At 39.9% G+C, this 27,147-nt stretch overlaps 1 protein-coding gene across 2 annotated transcripts in view; it reads right to left on the bottom strand.

The window, feature by feature from the left end:
• ATRNL1 (attractin like 1) overlaps nucleotides 1–26,986 on the bottom strand; it is a 682,244-nt gene extending 655,258 nt beyond the window's left edge. For both annotated transcript variants that reach the window (XM_063132703.1, XM_063132704.1), the window contains exon 1: nucleotides 26,432–26,986. In XM_063132703.1, coding sequence (XP_062988773.1) covers nucleotides 26,432–26,736 — 305 coding nt within the window. In that variant the 5' untranslated portion in view covers nucleotides 26,737–26,986. The remainder of the gene's footprint in view (nucleotides 1–26,431) is intronic.
• Between the last annotated feature and the right edge of the window lie 161 nt (nucleotides 26,987–27,147).

The following is a 27,147-nucleotide window of genomic DNA, read 5'->3' as shown; positions in this document are numbered from 1 at the left end:
AATCCATATGCATATGTAATAGCTAGGAACTGAAGCAAGTGGAGGGAAGTGACAAGCATGAAGGGTGGGGTGGGCTGAAAGCTGCTGGCGACTGTAGAAGAGAAGGAGATTTAGGGGGTGGTGTTCTGACTTCAGTAGAAGGTGAAGCAGCCTTCTTTAAAAAAAAAAAAAAGTGTTCACTAGCCAGGGAAGCTCCAAAGTGGAGAATGGAATTGACAAGGACATTGACAAGAGGGGAAGATTGGTATGTCGGGCTCATTAGCAAACAGGCAGACCTGTGCAAGATCCCAGAAAAAACATTGCAAATACATTCCAATATTCATAAGAGCTCAGAAACTTACATTCCTTTGGAGAGTGGGGGAAAGTTTACCTTGGGAGCCAGCAACCCCACAGAAAGTGTGTTGATGCAGGGAATGAGAAAATGAAGGTATCTTCCAGAAATGCCCCTGCAATATGTGCTGGCAGCAGCTGGGATGATTAAGAGGAGCTAAGGGAGAAAAGACCACAGCAAGCCACTGGCTAGGAGGCCATCTGTCAGGAGTAAGGGATAAGCCACCCACTAACCATGGCTTACTCTGAACGTGGCTTAGTGTGACATGCAAACTTGCCCACTATATCTCTGACCCAATCCCATGACAATAAGGAGTGTCTCACTGGTACAGAAGAGCATAGTAAGCTGCCTTATGCTGGTCCATCTAACCCAATGCTGTAGACACTGAGCAGTCACACATAGTGACTATGCACATATGATACACAAATTTCACAGATTACCATACTCTCACTCAGTGAAAACATTGTACATGCTTACACTAAGAAGTAGGGTGGAGACTATCCTACTCAGTTCCTCTATGACCAACACAAGATTTCTAGTAAGAGTGAAGACAAATACAACTGAAGTACTATGGCCAGAAGGGTGGGCAAGTTCATGACTAGGATGACCATGAAGAGAATTAAAATAAATAATAATATAACTTTGCCCTTGACTGAAAAGTGTCTTATCCTTATGAGGTTTTACATAAAGAATATCATAGAATATAGTGCACAGTAATGGCTATCATGATTTTAATATGAAAGCCTCAGAGAGTAGGTAATTATACTTGCTCATCTATTTAAGCAGTACAAGTGTGACATTATTATTATTATTATTATTATTATTATTATTATTATTATTATTATTGTCATGGGAGAGGGTCAGATATACAATACAGGTTATTCAAATCCTTGGGTTTAGCTTCTGTATGGAAGACCTATCACTGCACAAATCGGAAAATGATATGGAGGGATCATGAACATTGGTACTTTAAGTGAAGAGTGCAGAAAACCTTGAACCTTCAGAAAAAGAAGCATTTAAGTGCAAAATGGTCAGGACAGATGATGTGCGTTTTCCCCTTTTCCTGGTATATGAGGGAAAGTGTTGCCATAAGCTACACAAGAACATCTAGTAAAGAGCTTCCTGGTATTCTACAAAGTTGCTGGGATGGAATTATAATGAATTCCAAGTGTTCAGGTAGAAGGAAGAACATAAGAATTCAACTGCAACATCATAACTGCCAGTAAAAAACAATGCTCCCATGAAAAATGAGGATGATACATGAAGGGATGATCTGATCACATGGGAGAAATCAGAATGACTGGTCTTAGTGCATAACTTGCAAAACATCTTGGAGATTAAAGGCGTGAGCAGAGTAACAGTTCTCTCAACTACACACTCATAAAGCATCCATTAATGATATTGAACCATTTATAGTTCTGGTGCAAATTTTGGGACACATTGCATTTTAAGAAGTCCAAAATAAGTACACACATACACATACAAGTCAAATATCAGTTACAGGTGTTCTTTTATACCAACCAGCTGGATATCATGCTGCACCACAAGCACACAGTACATATGCAGAATTCTCTAAGGGAAAATAAGAACCAAGAAAAGAAAGTGTAAGGACAAAAGCCCTAAAACGTTAAAAAAAAAGTGTTTGGCTCTCAAAAGTGGGGTAATACTGAATTGTCTATGCCTCCTTCAGCAAGGCAGAAATATGCAGGAAAAATCACCCTTTTGAGATATGCAATCTATCCACAGAATGTACCAAATGTGGGACTCCACAGAGACCGCAAGAAATAAATTCAGGGTGCAGAAACCCAGGGAAGCTATTTTATGTGGTATTTACAACACAAAAGTAAGAACATGGTTTGGCGATCACTCTATTTTCAGGCTAGGAGTGCTGTCCCTTAAGTAACCAAATTGGCACCACCCATGCAACAGAGATGTAACAAGAGGCCTGGAGAGGAAATTCAAGGTTTTCAGACATCCAAACGTTTTTTAGAAAAGTTTGAAAGGCACCCCAAATAGTCCAATGAGAACTGACCACACTCAGGGAGTCACGGCATACTAACTGACGGTGGGTAGGGATGGAGGGATGGGAGGGATTGAAATCACTCCACACTGCAACATTTTGTAGAAGGTCCAACAATATATGAGAGCCAAGCAGTAAAAGCAGTTTCAACAGAGGCTTCATCTTTTTATGGTAAGGAATTTTGTGGTACATTAAAGACTAACACATTTATTATGGCATATGCTTTTGTAGAGTAGAGTTCACTTGTAATACAAAAAGTACAGGTTGTGCTTATTACCTTATTAACAGTGACCATTCATAACATAGTTGTTGGGCGATAAACACATTGTTAATACATCTGGTGTAATTTTCAAAATTGTCCCTGTTCACAGGAGACAGAGTTGAACTTATTGATGAATTGTTGTTCAGCTGCATCACACTGAAATATAAGGTCAGTGATATGTCGTGTGGGGTTGAAATGTTCCCCCACTGGTTTTTTATTATTGTTGTTACTGATGTCAGATGTGCATCCATTTATTATTTTGTGTAAGAATTGGCCTGTTCGTCCTATGGAGAATGCATAAGGGCATTGCTGGCAACTGATAACATATATCACACTGAAAGATAAGCGAGTGTATGAAACCCTCATGTTGTGGATGACAGTATTGGGTCCTGTAATAGTGTTGTCAGAACACACATGGGGACAGTGCTGGCATCTGGATCTGCCACAGGTTCTGGTTCCTGTATCTGTATCTTTTATAGCTGCCCTCCATTTAGACCTTTAAACATCTGGAACAGGAAGAAGGGAAATGGGCTGTGAAATTGGTTGAAATGTAGCCACTATGTTTTTGGCTTCTAGGGAAAAAGCATAATTGACCAGTACTATATTGAACTCTTATAGGCCAAGTCCTTGGTCAGTTTCACACCACATTTCTCTCTGCACAGTGCTATAGTGCATTATTAGTTCCTGATTAATCGTCAATGAGAACTGAACCCTACTTTCCTCAAGATCTATAAGAAGAGATGGGCTGGCTCTACACTGTCAGTTTCCATCTTCAGTGGTTTTAGAGTAGAAAAATAGCCTAGATCTAAGGATTGCATATATGTGGGAAATATGCTAACTGCTTAACATGTATTTATATGTTGCTTCTTCCCTTTGTGCAGGATGTTTATAGTCACATGAGCCATTTAGAAGAAGACACAGAGACACAGTTTGCATGTAATGAGAAGCCACTATGGGTGAATTTCCCCACAGCAGAAGCATGCCATAACTTGCCATTATGTGTGAAGCCAATGAGAGTGGGTTGTTGCAGTGGTTGACAAACTGCCCAGAAACCATGGTTTGTTTTAGGGTTACAGGTGGCTTGTTACCACCCATCAATTCACCCTCACTGGGTTCATACATAATGACAAGCTACAGTACATCCCCGATATTCAAAATGGTCACTGCCGCAATGAGAAGTCCACAGGGAAACTCAGCCACGGTGGTTATCAGTACATGTGAACCAGATCAGACTAGGTTCTCATGGCACAATAAGCAACTCTGGGTTGTGAGACATGTTTCAGTGTGGCTTATTGTTATGTCTGAATCTGGCAGGGTGGCTTCAGTATGGTTTGTTTTACACACAGAGAAGCCACACTGAAAACCCATGGCATGTTGAAATGTTTAGATGGCTTGTTTTCAGGAGGCTAATGGACTCCGATGGATTCCAGAGGGCTCTGGGGGATTTTCCTGCTGATATGGCCGGTGCTCCTGTCGAAGCCCAGGTCGCTCTGTGGAATGCAGAGATGACTCGGGCAGTTGACACGATCGCGCCCAAGCGCCCTCTCCCTCTGAGCAGAGCCCGGTCAGCTCCTTGGTATACACCTGAGCTGAGGGCAATGAAGCAAGAGGGGAGACGGCTAGAACGCAGGTGGAGGAAAACTCGTGCTGGGTCTGATCGAACATGGGTTAGAGCTCACTATCGAGCCTACTCTGTGGCGGTGAGGGTGGCAAAGAGGCAGTTCTTTTCCACCAGCATTGCATCTTCTCAGTGTCGTCCGGCGGAGCTTTTCCGAGTGGTTCATGGCCTGTTACACTCTGGGCCAGGGCATGAGATAGTTGAACCCTCGGTAGCATGCTGTGATGAGTTTGCACGGCACTCTGAAGATAAAGTTGCTCAGATTCATCATGAATTGGACACCACACTTAATGCAGCTCCACTAGTAGAGGCGTTCAGAGCGCCGTCCGGTTCAGTTTTATTGGATGAGTTTCAGTTAGTGAGGACTGAGGATGTGGACAAGGTGCTTGGCCAAGTCCGGTCGACCACCTGTGTGCTTGCCCCTTGCCCCTCATGGCTCATTACATCAAATAAGGAGGGGATCGCCGGCTGGGTCCAGGATGTTGTAAATGCCTCCTTGAGAGAGGGAGTGGTGCCGGCCTCTTTAAAAGAGGCGGTAATTAGACCACTCCTGAAGAAGCCTAATCTGGACCCGGAGGACGTTAACAACTACAGGCCGGTGGCTAATATCCCTTTCCTGGGCAAGGTGCTTGAGCAGGTGGTTGCAGGACAACTCCAGGCACTCTTGAATGAAACAGATTATCTAGATCCATTTCAATTGGGTTTCAGGCCTGGTTTTGGAACGGAAACTGCCTTGGTCGCCCTGTGGGATGACCTCTGTCGGGAGAGAGACAGGGGGAGTGCGACTCTGTTGGTTCTCCTGGACCTCTCAGCAGCATTCGATACCATCGACCATGGTATCCTTCTGGATAGGCTGTCTGAGCTGGGAGTTGGAGGTACTGTGTTGCAGCGGTTCTGCTCCTACTTGGATGGCCGATTCCAGAAGGTGGTGCTGGGGGGATTATTGCTCTGTGCCATGGGGTTCCGCAGGGCTTATCCCCTATGCTGTTTAACATATACATGAAGCCACTGGGGGAGGTTATCCGGAGATGTGGACTGGGATGTCATCAATATGCAGATGATACCCAGCTCTACCTTTCCTTTTCATCAAACCCAGGTGAGGCAGTGACTGTTCTGAACCAGTGCCTGAGCACGGTAATGGACTGGATGAGGGCTAACAAACCGAGACTCAACCCAAACAAGATGGAGGTACTGTTAGCGGGTGGTTCATCTGTCCGGCGAGGTGATGTTTGCCCTGTCCTGGACGGGGTTGCACTCTCCCTAAAGGATTGGGTTCGTAGCTTGGGGGTGCTCTTGGATCCAGAACTGTCACTTGAGGCACAGGTGAACTCAGTGGCAAAGAGCACCTTTTATCAGCTTAGGTTGATATACCAACTACGCCCTTATCTGGACAGAGATAGCCTAGCTACAGTTATCCATGCTCTGATAACGTCTCATTTGGATTACTGCAATGCGTTATACGTGGGGCTGCCTTTGAAAACAGTCCGGAAGCTTCAGCTGGTACAAAACAGGGCAGCCCGTTTACTAACAGGGACTGGCCAGCAAGATCATATTACGCCAGTCCTTTTACAACTTCACTGGCTGCCAGTCCAGGTCCGGGCGCGATTCAAAGTGCTTGTATTGACATTTAAAGCCCTAAACGGTTATTATTTAAAGCCAGGTTATTTGAAGGAACGCCTCCTCCCATATGTACCTGCCCGGACCTTAAGATCATCTACAGGGGCCCTTCTCCGTGAGCCCCTGCCAAAGGAAGTGAGGCAGGTGGCTACTAGGAGGAGGGCTTTCTCTGCTGTGGTACCCCGGTTGTGGAATGAGCTCCCCAGAGAGGTTCGCCTGGCACCTACACTGTACTCCTTTCGTCGCCAGTTGAAGACCTTTTTATTCTCTCAGTATTTTAACACTTAATTTTAACTTAAATTTAAATTTTACTGTTTTAACTCTGTATTTTAATTTTATATCAATTTTGCTGTGTGGTTTTTATTCTGGTTGTGCTTTTTATATTCTATTTTGTATTTGTGCTTTTAACCTGTTGGTTGTCTTACTATGGTTTTAATTTTTGTGAACTGCCCAGAGAGCTTCGGCTATTGGGCAGTATAGAAATGTAATAAATAAATGGCTTGCTGTGCTATCCAAACACTGCAGGATGGTTTCAGTGTGGTTTGCTCAAAAGGGTTACAGAGTTGCCTGGCAAGAGTGTGTGCAACTGCCAGTTCCTTCCTTCCTCCCTATCAGTGTCCTATTCCTCCAGTTCAACACTTCCTTGGACAGTGACCAGCTTCCCTTCACCTTGTTGTAAACTGCCCAGAGAGCTTTGGCTGTGGGACGGTATATAAATGTAATTAAATAAATAAATAAATAAATATTAGCCGACTTGGTTCATATAAGACTCAACTGTGGGTTAATTTCTCTGTGGGGCTTCTCATTGTGGTGACAGCCACCATTTTAAATATTCAAGTTGTAGCAGGGTCACACCATAGGTTGTTGTTACTTGTGAACCAGGTGGGGCTGGGGGGTTTTCATGCTGAAATCCCCCCCCCAGTGGGAAAATGGTTAAAAAGGGGGGAATCTCAGGAGGAGAGTTTTTAATCACCCTTCATTAGGGGCAGGGGGATGTCACCATGAAAACAGATGGGGAAATTGCCCTGTCTGAATCACCCCTTCTGAATCATCATGGTACTAAATTGGTGTAACATGCATTTACCCAGAGTTGTCAATCACACATACACATATAGCTCTACCAGGAAGACGAAGATCGGTCATCCCCAGATGTGAGGTTTTCTAAGAATTGAAGGGTAGCCAAAAGCTTAAGAAAAAAAGAAAGAAAGAAAGAAAGAAAGAAAGAAAGAAAGAAAGAAAGAAAATCACATGATTGGGGGTGGCAGAGAGACTTTTTCTATTATTGCTCAGAAAAAAAATCTTTGCAGGTGGCGGAGAAGGAGGAGGTGAATGAAAGCCATTTCTCTGGCAGGTGCAGCAAAAGGCTTTAACAAAAACATGCTTAGTTTATTTCTCACAATAGTCTTTGCAGGGAGCAATCTGACTGAAGGAAGGGAGGGGGCAGAAAAGTTTCCCTCCAAAGCAGGCAAAGGCAAAACACGGCCAACACACAAAGCATGCCAATAGTAAAACGGCTGCTGACATAGCAAAGCTGTGAAGGCCTCCAGGATACATGCTTGGAGCAGGCAGGAGGACTAAGGGAAACAAACCCTGGCAAGTCAGAGAGCACCTGATCATCTGTCAGGAGTAACAGAGGTTAGCAAGTGAACAACCAACCTACCATGGCTTGTTTTCAGGATGACTTATCAAGATGTGCAAACCAACCCAAAGTAAGCAAAATAAAGAACCATAAAGTTGGAAGGGGGCAGGATGGAGCATCCCACCTAGTCCAACACCTTGAATTCCCAGATTTCCCCCCTCTCCTACATCACAGATCAACTTACACAACCCAGAACCAAGCCAGGAATTACTTAAACACTGTAAACCTTTAAGTCATTGGTTTTTCCATCTGGTACTGGCATTTAAGACAAATTAGAAATATAATTCTGATACCCCTGGGCCAAATATCACATAAATGTCATCTACATTTCTATTGTATGAAGCATGATGGGAGACATTTTTTCAAGAACGCTAACTGACCTATTTTCATCCCCCGAACTGTTCAACTGTTTCAGCTTGGCATTACAGTTTAGGAATGCTGCATGCAGGACTTTTAGTTTAGTGACAGAAAGACACAGAAGGGGCACCAGTAACTGTGAGTAAGAATTCAATACAGAGATAACAAGTATAATTCCCAGCCAGGAAAGTAATGCTTGGGTTAATGACCCCATAAGGTTTGGGTGCAGGGTATAAGTTCAATCTGTGATCCCCAAACAACCCTTTATATTCTTCCTTTCTGGAATACGTGCATTCTAGTAATGATGAGAAAAATGCTTAAGATTTGAATATATGTTACACACTCAACCCTCACCTTAGGAGAGCTCCAGCTATTGGGCGGTATAGAAATGTAATAAATAAATAAATACACACTGTCTTGCCACTCCAGGCAGCTCCTATATGTAGAACACCATCTTCTTCTTGTCCTCAGGCAGCAAAATGCCTTAGGAAAGCCTTAGGATCACTCCACAAGTCTTATTTACAGAGCACAGCCATCCTAAGGCCACAAAGTAATTTCAGGGTACCAAAGTTTATAATATATTTCTCTCTCTTCTACCCAGATTGTCAAACTGTAACTTAAACACATCTGACTAATATTACCATAGTTTAGAACCAACGGGAAAACCTTTCCCTCTCACAAAACTATGTTGCATTTAACTCCTCCAAATAAAAGATATTGGAAAGCGATTCCTCTCCACTTTTTTGCGCATGCGTGCGCGCACACACGCACAGGAATGACTGAAGTAGGCACCTGCCTACAACTGCAAAGGATAAGGGAATCAAATCTTGCATTTGAACTTGTATTAAAGTGATAAATAAAGTGATATCTGCTTGTTTGCCTCCTCTCTGGTCATTCTATCCTGCAAATAAACCCACCAAACTTGAGAATCAAAGTGCCATAAGCATCAACAAGTAATTCACAATTATTGTGTTGTATTTTTATAAGTAACTTAAGAACAGTGTACCGATTCATCCTAGTCGGTCACTTGCCTCTTTGCACTTCAAGTTCCTCAAAATTAAAGTACTTCCTGGCTAGAAGAGACTAATTAAGTGATTCCAAGAATTTGTATCATACGCACAGCTTAGGGACATTTTTTTCCATATACCTATGTAAAAAGTAAAGAAACCAATGGAAAGAAATGCATAAAATTGAACATATAAATTCACTCTTAATATTTAAAGTATTATATCAGCTCAGACAAAGGAAACATGGACTTTAAACAATCATATTTGTGATAAGCATGTCATGAAATTGAAGCATCATGATACCCATGTTGCACAAGTATTGGTTTATGCTAGTGCAATGCCATTAGCACTAGCACTATGCCAACACTGGATACTACCCATAATGTTTGGGTTAGTTTTAATTAGTAATCCAATACGTTATCTGCCTTCTGTTAGCCTGGCTATCTAATCCTGTCCCATAGAGAGTTTATTTAAAAGTAGTAGAACTTTTACACTTGAATGTTTCCCCACTTACTCTTGTTTGTTCACCATGTCACAAACAATCAGCATCTAGCATAAGTGTACTCGACATATACTTTACTGGGGTTTGCAGTGAGGGTAGAAGTAGGTCACTGCATGCTCCTTCAGAATTAGGTCAAAATTTAAACAAGTCACTCACAAAGGATGTAAGTTTTAATGTTCTTCATGACTCTCCCAGTATTCTCTGTTTTAGTTTTAAAATTCAATCATAATTCATTGTATAAATCCCTTGTAAATCTGCATTTGAAATTTTAACAGACTATTACCAAATGAAAATGACAGCTAAACAAATACCAGACACTGAGATAAATTATTGAACTACTTAGTAAATATTATCATCTCCATAAGCATTACCAATCTTATTAAACCCTTACAATATACTCATCTCTGTAGTCATTTTGGCAGACAATCAGAGATTTGGAGAAATATGTGGCAGCAGTTTCCTACACTTTTCTATAAGAAAAAATACTAACCAGACAGCAGTATAGGGCACAATTACTCTCATCTGATAGATAAGTTATTTTCTCTCTTTATTAAAACCAGCTGGAAACAAGATAAGTTGTCAGGAGCTAAAAGCACTGTGACAATGCATAAAACATGGGATTCTGGTTTTGGGCCATGCTTATTTCTTTAACAGTGGTCAATTTAAATTCTTGTAGTACACATGTATGAGTTGTCCTCTTTAAAAACAGTTTGATGTATTCAGGCAGGAAACACCACAGCAACAATCAAGGGCAGCATAATGCAGAGGTTGGAAAGTCTCTAAAATCCGTCAAAATATTTTAATAAGTTGTTTCAGGGATCCAAATCTGAAACCTAAACAGTTCAAGGAAGTATGGATTTGACAAATCAGGCACAGCTTCAGCAAACACTAATATTTAAGTATTATTGCCAAAACTATAGGCATTATTGCTAACACAAATCACCACCATTCTTTCACGTTACCTCTAATCTAGCTAAGAAGCTGAACATCCAATACAGATACAGAGATCCACTTAAGGAAGCAGGCTTTTACTAGGAGGAGGGCTTTCTCTGCTGTGGCACCCCAGTTGTGGAACGAGCTCCCCAGAGAGGTTCGCTTGGCACCTACATTGTTTTCTTTCCGTCGCCAGCTGAAGACTTTTTTATTTTCTCAGTATTTTAACACCTAATTTAACTTACATTTAAACTTTGCTGTTTTAATCTCATATTTTAACCTATATTAATTTTTGCTGTGTGGTTTTATTTTGGTTGTGCTTTTTATATTGTATTTTGTATTCGTGTTTCAAATTTGTTGGTTGTTTTTATGCTCTACATGGTTTAAATTTTTGTGAACAGCCCAGAGAGCTTTGGCTATTGGGTGGTATAAAAATGTAATAAATAAATAAATACCTATTATTTGCTGGATCTGAAACTGAAGGTCTAAAGATGCAATATACAAATGCAACTGCTGACCACCATATACTGCGTTACTTTCAAACTACACATTACTTTATAGTCAAACTACACATTGCTTTGACGACATAGCTAGCTGCTGCTGCTCATAGTCTGGGCGTAGCATGGAGATTAAAGAGGCTTTGACTTTTTGACTCCTGCTGCAGGCTTGGTCAGGGGATCTGTGCCTGCAATTTAAATTGCCAAAAAGTGGTCCATTTTTTCCAATGGATCTTTTTTTGGGAGGGGGCACAATGTAAGTATAGGGGTAGGGACCCTGATCCAGACCAGAGTGTTGGGGCATGTGGCCAAAGCCACCTTAATTCCCATTCTATGCTCCTGAACTGGATCAGGCCCCTCGCACTTACTTTTTGAGTAGAAAAAGAGGGGGAAATGTAGCTGCTCACTACTTTTAAGTAATGTGTGGTTTGGCTCTCTGAGGTAGTTTTGAACGTGCATCTTCATCCTGTTGCAACTAGCCATGCATAATTACATGTGTCTAGAACTGAACTAAGGCATAAATATTTGATTAATTTTAAGCTCACTTGAGCATTATAGCATCTATAACGGCATGACTGGAATCTTCATATAATAGGCATGACAGGTCAATTGTCTACTCTGTTTACTTCAGGGATTTGCAGTCATTTTAAAATACAAGGCACTCTAACATTTGGAAGATAGTAGTATATTCCCTAAAACATCAATAAAGTTTCTTCTCCAAATCTTCAAAGTGAAAGCACACTTTTACATGGTGTTACTGAGGGATGTGTCAGTATCCAGTTTCAAGCCATTTAGAGTCTTTTTAAAAGGCCAATAATTGTCAGTGTTATAACATGACCCCATAAATTATAGTGGAAGTCACCACATAATCTAATTACAAAAATAACAACTGGCATAGAGAAGTGTAGAGTGTAAAAGCAAAAGTATCAGCTTCCTATGGATTTGTGTTGGAGGTGAAAACTAAACTGAGCAATTTTCAGACATATCTAGTGATGCTGCAAGGAAATATGTACAAGTGTACTTAACAGTATAAACAAAATTATAGGATGAAAATTGACTCTACTGTTGACAGTGTGACGCCAATTTAAAGCCATAAAATAATTGGCATGGTAGTATGTTTATTGCAGCCCATTTGTTGGTAACTCAAAATTGGAAAGACATATTTACTCAACATTAGAGGAATAGAAAAGAAATATATGACACAGGATATTAATGGATAAAACAGGGCATTATAAGAGAAAGGTAATATTGCATATTATAAGAAATGTATTTTAATATTATTTAATTACATTAGAGTGCAAATCTATATATATACATCTCCACTAAGAAGTAAGCCTCGTTGAGTTCAATGGTTCTTACTCCTAGGTAAGTACGTTTAGGATTCTAGTGGTAAGACTGTTGGGACTAGAATTGGTGAGACTGAATTCTAGTCCCCTCTCTGCCATGAAACTCACTGCGTGACTTTGAGCCAGTTACTGACTCTCAACATAACCTACCGCACAGGATTGTAGTGAGAATAAAATGGAGGAGGATCATAGGCTCCTTGGAGGAAAGGCAGGATATAAATGTAACAAATACATTTTTTAAAAAAAATGGAAATAGATTATATGTTTCAATTTAATTTAGAGATGAGATCTAAAATAATACTTTTAATATAAATGTTGGCCATTTCAAGCATTACTAAAACTACTTATGGAACAAGATTGGAGAGTGGTTTTGTGATTGGAGTCCCCCCTTAATATTGAGAATTGGATGTGCACATCTCATGGATGTCTGCAAACAGTACGTGCATACACTGTGTTCAGGTAAATAGCTTTAATAACAGACAAATAAGACTAGTATACAATAAACATGCATAAGCTTGTGCAACAGGACTTTGCCTTCCTCTCTATCCCCCTGCAGCTCCTTAGATCTGCTCTGGAGGCTTTGGGAATGTTCTCTGGAGAAGATCTGGGAGGCACAGAAGGCTGCAGTGGGGAAGAGAAATCCATTCCACTAGCAGTGTTCATGCTGCTAGTGGGCAGACACTGCTGGATACAATCCCATGCATATGCAACTTATATATGATTGATTTATATAGTGTAATAACCAATTATGACTCTTACATGCATTTTCCTCTTTCTTTTTAAAGGCTAGTCATTTTATCTATTGCTTTCAGCTTGCCCTATCTGATAAAAGAATCATTTCCAAATAGTCCTTTTCTATAGAATTGCCATCCTTTTGTTTATTCACTTTTTACATCTCGATCTATATTGGCACACTAGGCAAGGTGATATTTTGGCATCCCACAGGAAGAACCGTTGCCAACCTCTCTTCTCACTTGCCAACCCTGGTAGCAGCTGCTATGAGCCCCCTCCTCCTCACCCAGCCCACCACCACTGTACCAGCATTACCCACCTCACTCCTGGTAGTGCTGCTGCCTCCTTCTCTTTTCTTTGACTTCCCCATCCACTATGGCTGCCACTGCCTTCTGCTCACCTCCTCTTCTCTTTCCCTTCCCCATGTATCACCCTTGCTCACCGCCATCTCTTGTTTCTCTCTTCGCTATCCCGTCTCCCAATACCCTGACCACCACCATCATTCACTCTTCTGTCTACCACCTGACTGCTTTGCTCGCTGTGAAGGGTCCTTGCTACTAAGGCATTCTGGGTGAAGTCGCCCTGGAGGTTGACTGTACTATAGCAGCACAGGTCAACTCGAAGGCCATCTACCCAAAATGCCTCAGTATTGGGCAAAAGGCAGGATGATGATAATAATAATAATAATAATAATAATAATAATAATAATAATAATATAGAAGGCCACTGCCAGGTGGTTTCTTTGGAGTAGGGAAGCAGCCAGCAGTGCTTCATGGAGAATATATTCCACCCCATGCCTAGTTATGAAGAGTTCTCAGAATTAGGCATCAGGCAGGTGGCACTCCAGAGAGTTGTGCTGGGCACTCTCCAACAGGGGATGGCTTGGTGTGGCTCTCCGGAGCACTATGCACCCCTCAGAGCTAGGCATTGGCCTGCCACTTCATGCACAGCAGAGAGTCTTGTGGCTCTGGCTCCCACCTCTGGGTAGGAGGACCCAGAGTGTTGCCACTAGATGCCACCACCAAAAGGCCAGCACTGGTGTTACCACCTTCAGAGGGTCATTTGCTTTCCCTGGAATTTGGTGCCCAAGGCACCTGCACTGTTGGTGTCCCCACCCCCAAAGAAATGGCCCTGTTCTATTCTGAGAGAATCCAAACATCATTGCCAAATCATTATGTTCCAGCATTTTCTGTACGGTCTTCCCATTATTATTTTCATTTTGGAACCTAATTTGTGGCTTTTTTGCTTGCTTCTTTCTGTCCCTTTCTTTGCAATAAATCGCAGCAGCAACCTTTGCAGTGTAAATTGGCAAAGCGTATTGAGATGTTTGGAAATGAATGAATGGGCTCTAGCCATAACTAAACTCTGCAGGGAGAGAGGAATAGTTCTAGTCTTGACTTAGACAAAGCACCCACATTTGAGGGGATCTAGTCCAGCAGTAAATTGGTTGCCCTCTTCACCATTTCCTTTATATCATATCTTATAATGCCTTCAGCTCTAGGCATTACTGAAATCATATCTTTAATTGGTAATTTCCTATTCCCTGGTGGGCAGGCTCTTAATTACTTGTTTATTTTATTAATTACAGTTGTGCAATTGCAATAAAAATGAACTAGTAATTAATGAGTCTGCTATGAATCTATTCATACTTACCTGGGAGTAAGCTCCAATGAGCAGTGAAGCTTGCTTCCAAGTACACATGCATAGATCAGGCTGCAAAATAGTGATTTCAGTGTAGTTTCAAGCAGCTTCCAAATCTTTAATTATAACCCAACAACCCCAACAAAGCTCCCTTCTCACTCACTGGCAGCCTTGCCTATCTGACAAGTAGAACAGATAGAAAATGTTACAAAGCAAGAAAGTGTGTCATAGTTTTGAAGAGTGGCAGCCTGCTTGGGAAATCTCTTACATCCTGGACTTAGCTAAGCCTGAGCAGACACCCTTCCTTTTCTCAAATATCCTGTTATGAAATTAACAATGGGTTAATCAAGTCCTACTAAGAACAGACCAATTGAAATCAATGGGACTTAAGTTAGACTAACATTGGATACAACCCATAATCTTTTACCATGTTCATATGTCATGGTGGAAAATCATGAGTTATTTAACCCACAATTTGCAGGGATACATGCCTCCCGCAAGCCACTTCCTGTTTCTATAAACAACCTCCAGTCAGTGCATTTGGAGGCTGTATGCATGATGTCATCCCCAGCACTAGCAGCCATCAGCTGAGTCCCCCCAACACACACACACACACACACACACACACACACCATCATTATTAATAACAACCATGTATTTGGAATAAGAACGGATTCAAAGGAAGCATCATTTCCAAACAGGCTTAGACCCCAGCACCTTTCATTTTGATAATTAAGCACTTCCTATAAAGGCAAAGCTGAACAGGTATCATTCTTGCCAACATGAAACAGGATTTATTTAAGCTAAGACTAAGCTGGATGTTTTCAGTGCCAGAGCTCAGTCCTGAAATATCTGAAGCTGGGGTGTTTTTCTTCACTTAGTAACTATGGCTCTGGATTTGGCCATTTTTTGAATGCAGCACCTCTCATTTTAGAAACCTAATGTCAAAAAAAATTGCATCCCAAAACCAGCATATACCTTCATAATTTAAGATCTTGGGTAACCATTACTTACTGTCATATACAAGCAATAAGAAAACTTGAAAGCAACCAGCTCTCTCTCATAACCACACTTTCTAACCGTTATTCCCTGTACAGAAGTGTGTACTCCTTCTTAGTCTTATGGAAGCAGATTTTGTTCCCCATTCAGAAGGACAGGGGAAAGTCTTCATAATTTGCAGATACATAACAAAATTAGCCTGGTCAACCCTTTTGCCTGCCACTGTGGGAATATTTTCTCCCACCAAAAAGAATACTCATGTGCACAGGTTTGTTTTTTGTTTGTTTTTAGGAAAGAAATTGACAAGACTTTCTCCAACACTGTCAGTGTCAAATGGGGATGGGGTTATTTAGAAAGGTACCTGTAATTGTAGGATTGCACTGAGGCCTAAGTACAGGGCAGCTGCATCTGAGATAGGCAAGTGGTAGAGTATCTTCACCCTCACTAGCTGAAGGGAGGTGTGGCGATTTTTTAATCAACCGGTGCATAGCTCAGGAACAAGGGCAATGTGCGTTAGTTAAAGTAGAGGAAGATTCCAGAATTATAATTAAAGTACCTTAAAATATATTTCTAATTTTGGCTTGAGCAGAGAACAGTGCATAGGACTGTAGCCTAAGAAAGAAAGAAAATGCTGTGACTAAGGAAACAACAAACTTTAGCTTCCCTCTACTCCAGCCTTCCCCAACCTGGTGCCCTCCAGATGATTTGGACAACTCCAACAATTCCTGACCATTGGCCATGTTGACTGGGACTGATGGAAATTGAAGTCCAAAACATCTGGAGGGCACCAGATTTGGAAAGGCTGCTCTACTGTCCCTTGAAACTCACAGCATATATAGAATATATTGATATGTAGTTAGGAGATTACCATGCATTTTTCATCAACTGCAACCTACTATTTCCCCTCCACCATTCAATCAGCTGATGAGCTAGAAGCACAGACAATGTTTTTACTGATCTTCACATACTAACCATGCTCATAGACACACTGCATTTTATCAGTGCCTGTCTCTTTATGCTTGCTGTATATGTCTCATTGCAAATATCCCTCCTTGTAAGGGAGCAACAGATATCCTATTGCTGCCTAGCTTGTTATTTAGCAAAATGAAGGTTTTGTGGTGTGTGGTACATAATATCTTTCTGAAGTTGTACAGAATCCTCAAGGAAGGGAATTTAAGGAAAGGAGGACCATATGCATTCTATCCTATAAAAACAGCCATAGGGGAGAAAGTCAAATCATTTGAAGCCACATACGCAAATTTAAAAAGTTTAAATGGAGAGAACCTTTTTTTAAGGCCTATAATTCATCTGGGGCTGAATATAGAAAATTGGAGACTAAGCCTCCCAACATGAGTGAAAAAGCATGAGGTGGAGGAAAAGTCACTTCCTGTTTCCTCCAGCTTGTCCACATGACCAAAATGGCTCAAAAAGTGGCACATCATTAGATGTGCCATAAATTCCCTCACAAGCAAGAGTGAAATCAAAAAATAATTTAGGAAATTGGTTTAGAAGCATTTGTAAGCATGGCTCAGCAATGTTTGTCTGTACTAGTCACAAGAGTTTGTATTCCAATAGACTAAAAAAAGGCATAACGTGCCACATAATCTTTATACATAGGCAGAAGATTCAGAGTGCAATCCTATGCATTCTCAGATTTAAGCCTCATTAAGTGGGTACAAGATTGCTGCTTGAGACAAAAAAAATCACCATTATGGGGCCAAGATAGCAATTATATTTTACTTTGAAAGATGGGAAGCATGCCAGTTTTATTGGACCTGGAAGGGGGAAAACCACCTACAATGCATAACAAAAGAGAAACAGACTAAGAGCTCCTCAGAAGTCCACTTAAGGTGCTATATTTAGACTATGTCTAAGAATGAACAGTTCCTACTTCAGGGAAGAAAGTGTCTTCATACTGAAATTCTTCTGTTACTGTCAAGTGCAAAAGATTTTCTGAACTAAAACCCCAAATAGGGATTGACCTTGGGTTAACTTCTTAAAATTAATAAGCAAGTTTTCAAAGTAAGGAATTAATATTTTCCTGATTCTTATTGTGAACCCATCATACTAATTCTATTCATTATTTTTTTCATGACAGAATAAAATATGGCACAATCATCTGAGAATGTACCATTTAAACAGCTTCTCCCCTGCACGGTTACCTTTGTAGTTTCTTTAAATATTAAGTCCCCAAAAAAACTTTTATTTTAGCACAATGCCACCACATATGCTAAAAAGGAGCCTACATCTCCACAGCCTCTCCAGCAATATTGTGAAATTGATTTAATCATGCCAACCTTACTGGGGTTAAATACCATTTTTGCAAGATCTTTAACATTGTTTCTTTTGTGGACATTGAGACAGATCTGATTGGGAATTGGCCCAACAAATTTGACCAACCTGTATCCTATATTAATCAACCAATCCAACTCTCATATTTTTTTTAGACCCTCAGAATTACCCATCTCAGCATTAAGAATGGAATATAGTCAAGACACCAGACCTGAGTCAGTACCTGTAGAAAACTTAATTAAGAATTCAAACTGTGTAGGAGGATGTGTGATGCGTTCCTTTACATGTGGTTGACGTATGAATACCACTCTGTCCATGTAATATTGAAGTCCTTCAAATGAGTTCTCCACAAATCCCTAGAGAGAGGGGTATTATCTTGATAGAAATCCCACATTCTATACAGCCCTGCTCTCATAAATGCTTGTACTCTGATTTGCCTTGTATTACTAATAAATTCTGGGTGATAATATAATAGGAGTAATGGAGAGAGATTTGGCATTAACTTATCCAGCCATCTACAAACATTAAGTGGTCCCATAAGAGTGGATACCGGGCTCCTGGCTACTTGTTGTAATAATCATTTTATAAATGGGATGCTTTCAGAAGGCTCTACACCTAAAACAGTTGTATCTATTTGTGCCCAATGTAGGTTGCTATCTTCTAAAAGAAAAGAGATCAGATGTCGGAGCAGGTATGCTTCATAATATATTTTAAATAGTGCAATACTTCATCCCCCCCCCCCCCCCCGATATAGGCCTGTAGCAGTATACCTTGACTGGCCATTTTGGGGGACATACTATCTGCCTTCCCAAAACTGAATGAAACCACATGCAGGGTCCAGCTACTGGTTGCTTCAGAGGGAAATCTGCTTTGCCTTGTTACGCACCAGAACTAGTCTGAATGAGCCAGATTCAGCTCATGCATTGGTTGAATCCGATGCCCATCCCTAATGGAAAATACCAGTTTACCGTGCAAACATTCAGATAAAAAATAAGTTTATATTAAAAGCATTAAGATACTGAACTATTCAAAAAAATATTTTAAACAAATATTGATTAAAGCTATTACAACTATATCCAAAAATTGTGTAGCAGTTATGTTGCCACAGAAAAGTCTTATTGGCATTCTTATTGGAAGCTGGATTCTTTTCAACTTTCTGCTTTTCTGTATGCTTTTCATACTTATGAATTTTTAAGTGCAGCTTTACTCTCCAATCCTACATATAAAAGTAAACCTGCAACAGTTCAATTCAGGCTGACTTGGTACAACATCATTACAGCAATGCACTATATAAACCAAGACAAGTGCCAATCAGTTACAATAATTTGTTAACTCTGCACCAGCTGTGAGGGGTCAGGAGAGTGGTAGTGGAGGGGTAATGCATCCAACTTTGGAGGGGAGAATCAGAACTATCCTACGGTGCCTGGGACACTCGCTCAGAGACTATATGATTGCTCTCTCCATCACCCTCAGAGTGAGTCTGATAAATAAAGAATGTGTTACATGGGTGGGTTCGGATGTCCATTTAATTTTTGTGAACCACCCAGAGAGCTTTGGCTAATGCACTAAATAAATAGAAATGCAGTAAATAAATAGATTTAGTCCATGATGGATTAATAAATGATGAACAGTAGCTTATTTTTTAAAAAAAATAGTCCACAATGCTCCACCACACGAATTGGCTAATAAGCTAGTGTTGGTAGCTTATTAAACTACTGTATGTAATTACTTATGCTACCATCCTGTCCCACTGCAGTCCTCCCACCTGAGTATCCTGGTACCGCATTTTCCCTTGCGATGTTTAAGCCTGTTTAAGCCTCCCACCCAAGTGCACAGTAGCCATTTTTAAGTGTTCCCAATAGCGCAGGAGTGCTGTTTCCATTATACAGAGAATGCCAGCGAGGGGTAGAATGAGAACAGCGATCTGAAATGTTCTTGCACAACTCTATACACAATAAGATTAACCCAGTATGCCTGACAGGTGACACAATAACCCATGGTGTGTTAAATAAAACTTACTGCAGACCATGGTTTATCAAAGTTGTTTAATTTGAGCCAATAAGCCAACGTGGGTTAAAAAAATTCCATTGTGGTTTATTTGGGTTATTGTGTCACCCCAACCCAGTCAATGAAAACCTATACCTCAGTACTGCTATGCAATCATCAGAGTATTCACCAATATTTCTAGTTTCATTTGGTTTAGCTTCTATTATACCTACTCTACCACTTTTCCAGTTCACTTGATAAGAAAGCATTTGAGAAGGCTGTTACCAACAAAATATTCTATTATAAATTTTTATTTAGTTTTATCAATACTTTTGTATACGCCCCTTGAATATTTTCAATGAAGTGATATTAAGAAATATTTAAAATAGATACAATATAAAGCTGTCAGTTCCTTGGGATTCTAGACAGCGTTTGTTTTCATGTTGCTAATACGGCTATTCTTCAAGAATTTGAAATAACTCGTCTCCAAAATTCTTGCATCTTCAACAGTATTTAAAGAGCAATGTCCTGGGGGCAAGCTGATAATAATAGAAAAGGGAAGGACAGCTACATGGGTCCTTGGGCAGAGTGCCTGAGGAAGCAAATATGAAAAGAAGAAAAATGTTGTCTGGCACCAGATTTCAGCATACTGAACACAAAACATTGTGAGGTGAACTGACAAGACATGTATTCTATTTCTAATCCCAAGAATCACTGGGAGGAGTAAAACAGGAGAGTCCTCACTGACCACTACACATGCTGTTGTGACTATCCTTGCTTCACACAGGGAGAATTGTTGATATAAATAAACAAACAAAAGTAGGGAAGTGGAATATTACTTAATATCAGAGTCTGGATAGGCTAGGGAGGCTCTGGTTGTGGTATCCTTGAGAAATGTGTCCCATAAGGCTACCATACATGGCAGGGCCTTCTTGGTGGTGGCACCCTACCTCTGGAACTCCCTTGTGGTAGAGACTCAACTGTCCCCCATACTGCTGGCATTTAGGCTCCAATTAAAGACATTTTTATTGGTCCAATTTTGGGAGGCAAAGACAAGTGCTCCATCTGTGTGGTAGGGTACTTGGAGTTTGATTTTGGAATTTTATTATATATTTGTGATTATATTATATATTTATTTTAGGGTTATGATTTTAATGGCATTTATGTGCTATATTGTTTTTATATATTGTTGGCTACCCTTTCCTTCTTGTGAGGAAGAGTGAGATATAAATCAAATAATAACTCACATGCACATAGATATTGTTATGCATTTGGGGTTGATCTGAATGACTTTTATGGGATCCCTCATAGTCCAGTGCCTCTGATTGCTAACAGATTCAGGATTCCTTCCAATTCTGTAATCCTTGATCCTAAGACTTCAGGAAGTACAGAGGCCTAGAGGCAACACCTCTCAAAGACCTGACAATACCTAGGCAGCAGATAACATTCTACTGAAGTGATTCAGTGGGAGCTGGGAAGGGTCAAGAAGGTGATGGGTGGAGATGATCCATCTTTTCTTCCCTGCCTGCTTAAACTATTATTTAAGGAGGTTTGCCTTTCTCTCTCCCCCACCCTGCACCAAAGAATGTGCTAGTTGAGTCTGGGATAAGAACAATGTCTGTGTAACACTCAGTCTGTGCTGGTACTGGGTATGCAAAGGGGGCCGAGAACTGGCTTTACTCCCTGCTGGAAATCTTATGGCACTATGGATTCCCCTATACATCTGATGGACATTGACTTGGTTCACACATAACGAAAACCCATTGGTTTAAAAAACAATGGGTTGTTGTACATGAGCAAATACACTGCCTGCAGTGAACCCATCTCTTCCACTTTTGCCTCACAGCTTACAATCAGCTCCTTCATTGGTTGTGGAGCATGATATGCAAACCTGGACTGCTTGGGTGGTTTAGGGACTCAACAATGCAGTAGTTAACTCATAGTTTCGTGGGTTGTTGTTGGATTGACAACCCAGCAGTCCAGATTTGCACATCATGTCCCACAGCTTACAAAGGAGCTTATCCAGGTTGTGAAGAGGCATGAAAACCCATTAGTTTGTTGTTACATGCAAACAGTAACAGTAGGAAACTGTTAGTGTACTAATGCTATGAACAGCCATCTTATGCTCCTTATATCACAAAACTACTGTAAGCTTCCAGTGACCTCCCGCTAAGGAAATGGAATACTAGGTAAAAACTAGATACTCTGAAACTTCACTAGAGATGTAAAATTTTGAAGCCATGGAAAAAAACTGGTTTCATTTCCAACGGTTTTTGGGGGGAAACGTAAATTTTCAGAACAATTTTTTTTTTAAGCAATATTAGCACTTTTTACAGATTGAAAGTCACTTTGTTACTTCAGGAACATAAAATGTAATTATGTACAAGCTGGTTTGGCATAAAATTATCACATTTGGTATATTAAAAGTACAGTGTATTCAAACAATTATTACAAATTGAAATTACTTTTTAAATGTTTTACTTTTTTTGTAACAAATGGAACAAGCTTCTGAACTGTAAGGAACCTCTTTGTTTTTGCCAGTTTATGAGGCGCAGGCAAAAAACAATTTAAAAAAAACCATCAACCTTAGTAACAAATAAAATTATTTATGTCTCCATAGTGTCAAGCAGACATAAAGCACCCATTCCCATAAAAAGAATGGGAGGGGGACCAAGATTCAATGAATATGAATGAAATTTAATTAGACATTTTCCGAGCTACAGGTATCACTATCAGTTTCATTCTCTACTTCAATGGCAGTGCCCCATAGAGGCAGAATGCATCTTTCTCTTGCATTTGAGAGTTGTAGTCTCAGTTTGCAATCTAGGACTTGCTTGTCCTCAGTGCACAAAAATTGTAATAATCTGATACTATAGATAGTTTTTAGACATCATTTGGAGAAGTAAATATATGAACACCTTGTCTTAAACATTTCATTCATCATGTTAAAATAAAACATTCCATAATCCATTTTTCTTCAAAAAATAATTATTATTTTTTTAGGGAAAAATGCTTAAAAAATGTGTGTGTTTTTCCATTCTTCTGGTTGTTTTTTTCAGGCCTTCACATCTCTAAACTTGACACCATTCAAGTGGGGGATACTTGTACACAGCATATATCCCCTATATACATTTCAAATCCATGTTGAGAGCTTTTTCCTTTTTTTAAACTCTGGTTTGTGTTACGTGCTAATCTGTTCATTCAGTTATGGGAAAGTGCTCTCAATTTGATATTTGAGGGCAAAATGGAACGGCTGGAAGCATAAAATTATAATAAAATTGCTCATTTGTACAGAACAAACAAGTAGAAAAACTCTTACTATCTTGAATCTCATTTGTTTCTTACTTACTGTTTATCTTAAACCAAAACAACATTTAAAGAAAAGAACAAACTTACAATTTTAACAAATTCCCTATAGAGGAAATGCTAGGTTACCATGGAATCAGTCAATTAACTCTGACACATGCTTAACTTTGACACATGTTTACCAAGATTGATCAATCATTTCTGATGTCTGTCTACTAAGTTACTGTTTTTCAGCTAAGGAAAAAATTCACATGAGAATTAATAACAACCAAATTCCCTAGACTGATACTTTGCTAGTGTCAGTGCCAGTAGTGTTTGCTAATGCCAATTGCACATTCCACAACAGTCAAAGGCTGCAATCGTAAGCATGTTTAGATAGGGGGGAAAAATCCTATAACTCCCAGCATAACCCAGCCTGTATTCAGACTTTTTCTGTCTAAACATGAATGGGATTGTACCCTAAATTAGCTAAATACTCTTATATGAAGAAAACTTTATGGTAGAAAAAACAAGAGTCTAATTTTACTGAATTATTTGACAGGTCACAGAAGAGACCTAAAGTCAATTTAAAAGATTTTAAACATGATTTTTAAATGATGTCTAAACTACACTTCAAAACAATCTCTTCAAGGAGTTTAAATTGTATATTAATAAACTTTTTAAAGCCTGTTTTGAAATGAAACACCACTGCAATACAAATGTGAAAAAAACCAAGCCTACACATCTAATAAAATGTAGATTAAATCATGTGGATCAATTTGTAGAATATCTGAAGTACAATTTAAATCATCTTTCAGATTTGATCTCTCCTCCCAGACTATAAGTCAACTCACCCTGACAGACACTTGGCAATGAGGGATCAGTCCTACTTACCTCAGTGGAACTACAATTAGATGATGTTTAAAGATTTCGGCTTAAATGGGTTATGGATCAGGCTGCCAGTCATATGAAGTACACATGTGATTTTGTTGATATACGTTTAAATGTTACTGCATTTAAATTAGTCCAATAGATTAATAGAAATGCTGATATTCTAAAACATCTGTTACAGTATTTCTCAATGACAGCAGCATCAGTTGCTGGCATAGTCACAAAGAAGTTTGCCACTGCTACAAAATCCAGCGATGGCTTGCATGGTTCTGCTGCATAGTTCAGATGAGCTATTTCCATTATAACTCTTCCTTAAATCATAAACTCCTTGAGTTAAATCAATTGCTCAGCATTCATTCAGTTATTTTATATTAAATTAACCCTCTTGATATTCAGCACATAACTGAAGATCAAGTTTTAAAGATCTTTCATAAGGAATGAAGTTTGCTCTAGTGTACTCCAAATACAGAGACCGATGTGGTCAGAACTATTATTCACATCAACAAAATACGATAATAAAGAATGTGATAAGTTTACTTCAGATAAACTTTACACTACCCCATGTGAATAACCTTACAGAAAGACTGTTATAGAAGATCTCCAAACCAATTTCTCAAATTTCAAATGATAATGAGATTAGTGACATAGGGATAAAACTAACGGCAAGTGCATTTTTTACTTTACCAGAAACCCTAAAATGTGCTTCTTTAAAATACTGTTTTAAAACACCTACATGCAGCCTAATCTTCCTAATGCTTAGAGAAGAAAGACATTGACATTTGTTCTACAAGTAAACTTAATGTAACATCCCCTATGTCAGTTTCACTTTACTGATGCAAATATTGTGTGTGGCGAAGAATAAATCCTTTAATACTAAGTAATCAAGGAAATCTCTCTAAGAGATGCATAATAGTACTCTAGTTTCATCACAGGAGATATTGATTATTGTAGTCATTAACTACAAGGTATGATATACACTATTATCTGAAGATTATACGTGCAGTAACAGGAAATTATTGGAGTGAAACCAAGGTAGAAAATAGAATGCAACTGACACTCAGATAAAGTAACCATCTTCAAGGAATCACATTACAGTCTACAGGCAGATCTCCCAAGTGGTACACAGTAAGGAGAGTTCATTTAGTGCATTGTTATGAGATGTGCAAAAACATGATTGCTAAAGGCATCACTTTCATTCCCACACACACCATTTAAGTTGTCAAGCAAATTTTTCATTTTCTAAGGAAAAAACTTCATTACTTTCTCAAGAAAACAAGTGGTTCACCATTTGTAGGGAATGGGATCAATAAAAACTAGAATTGTACAGAAATCCTATTTCTGTAAAATAAGCTTCTATATAGTTCACTTACCAAACCAAAAATACAACCTTTAATGTCTGTTTTTCCCAGCTGCCCCAAAGTAGCTGGGAAATGCAGTGTTGCTATCTTATTAACACCTAGCTGTTAAACTCACTTAACTTTTAGATAGCAATTCTGTTTGCAAAAGTACATATTATTTTCCTGCTTTACAAGTTGCTAAACAAGAAATCACGGAGCAAGTTATCTTGTACAAGGTCACACTTCAGATCAATAGCAGAAATGGGAGCAAATCCCTACATTCCTAACCTTGATCCCATAATTCTAATCACTAATCCATACAGGTTTCTTCATAAGCATGTTTAGTAGAAATAAACAAGATGCTACAACATACACTTATGTTGCACAAGGCTCCATCAATATAAGCAGCCACTCTTGTCCCAACCACTGTCCTCAATCCTCTTTTAGTATTATCTATGACTCACCCATTCAGTTTTAGGACACAGATTTCTCAAATTATTGCTGAAGTTTACTATAAACAATTCTTTAAAAGGCTAACAGATAATTAGTGAAAACACATTTATGAGTATAGGTAGATATAGATTGGCCTTCCCTGACTTAGTGACCTCCAGATGCACATCTTTCCCATGCAGTATGGTCAATCACAGATTATGGGAGTTGTAGTCCAATATATCTGGAGGACACCAGGTTGGTGAACCTTTGTAAACCACCCAGAGAGCTTCAGCTATGGGGCGGTATATAAATGTGACAAATAAGTATATATAAATAAATAAGGCCAGTGTAGATTACTAGTGTGGCCCTTGCTAGAGGAGTTGGGTGAATAGGGCTGCGTGAGTGGAACATAAAAGAAAATTAAACCATTTGCTTTAAAGGAAAGACCATCAATGTAATTTTCAAAAACAAATGTTCAGTGCAATAATATTATGAACATAAAACTGTTACTGTCATGATCATCCCAGAGGGATGAGATCTATTTGATTTTTACTAGTCTTCTCATTAAAGTCAAGCACACTGTGATCTAGAGATTCTTGGAAGACAGTTTTTTGTTTTTGTTTTGGCTTCAACTTCTATTAACACTTTGGATATAAAACCATAAAGGGGGGGGGGGGAGAACATCATCAGAAGCTGTTGAGACTTACTTGAACCTGCCTTGGCAGTGCTGGCACTGATCTCCTACCCAGCCTTGGTCACAAAGGCAGGTAGAATTGACACATCGACCCGAGAAACAGGAGGTTCTTTCACAAGGCTTAGACTGGGAGACTTGAGCATACAGCACCAGGTACAGTAATCCATAGAAGAGCAGCCAGTTATTCATATCCAAGAAGGTGGAGAAGCAGCAGGAGGAATACGAAAAGGGTCTCCAGGCTCCAAGAATCATGGGAGGGCCTCCCATCCTGCGCAGGACTTTGCCCAAAGGATCCAGCATCTTTGCCACAGAGCACATCCGCAACCGGCTGTCCGAAGAGCCGGGGTGGGTGGGAAGAGAGATTAACCCAGTTCCTTACGCAGATCTAACCAGGATGAAAGCAATCCGCCCCACTCGGCGCACATCACCCAGGACAGGGAAGAGAGCGAGTTTAGCAGGGATGCTGAAGAAACAGAACAGGTCTTCCAGAAACACACACAGGCTGAGATGATGTGTCCTGAAAAGAAGGAGTTAAGGCTTGGAGGGAGGGGAGGGCAAAAAAGGGCAAGCCCCCAGATCCCGCTTTTCTCTCCTTTCCTTCCTTCCTTCGGTTCTCACAACACCTCCTGTTTATCCCGCAGGTAAAACGCCAACGGCAGCTTTCCCGCCTCCTCTTCCTCTTCGTCCTCAGGGCTCATTGCCCCCGTCTTCCATGAACAGCGGGCTCTC

Source organism: Elgaria multicarinata, chromosome 8 (assembly GCF_023053635.1).
Source record: "Elgaria multicarinata webbii isolate HBS135686 ecotype San Diego chromosome 8, rElgMul1.1.pri, whole genome shotgun sequence".
NCBI classification, from domain to species: domain Eukaryota; kingdom Metazoa; phylum Chordata; class Lepidosauria; order Squamata; family Anguidae; genus Elgaria; species Elgaria multicarinata.
Note: the sequence above shows the minus strand (reverse complement) of the source record. Positions and strands in the feature narration are given on the sequence as shown.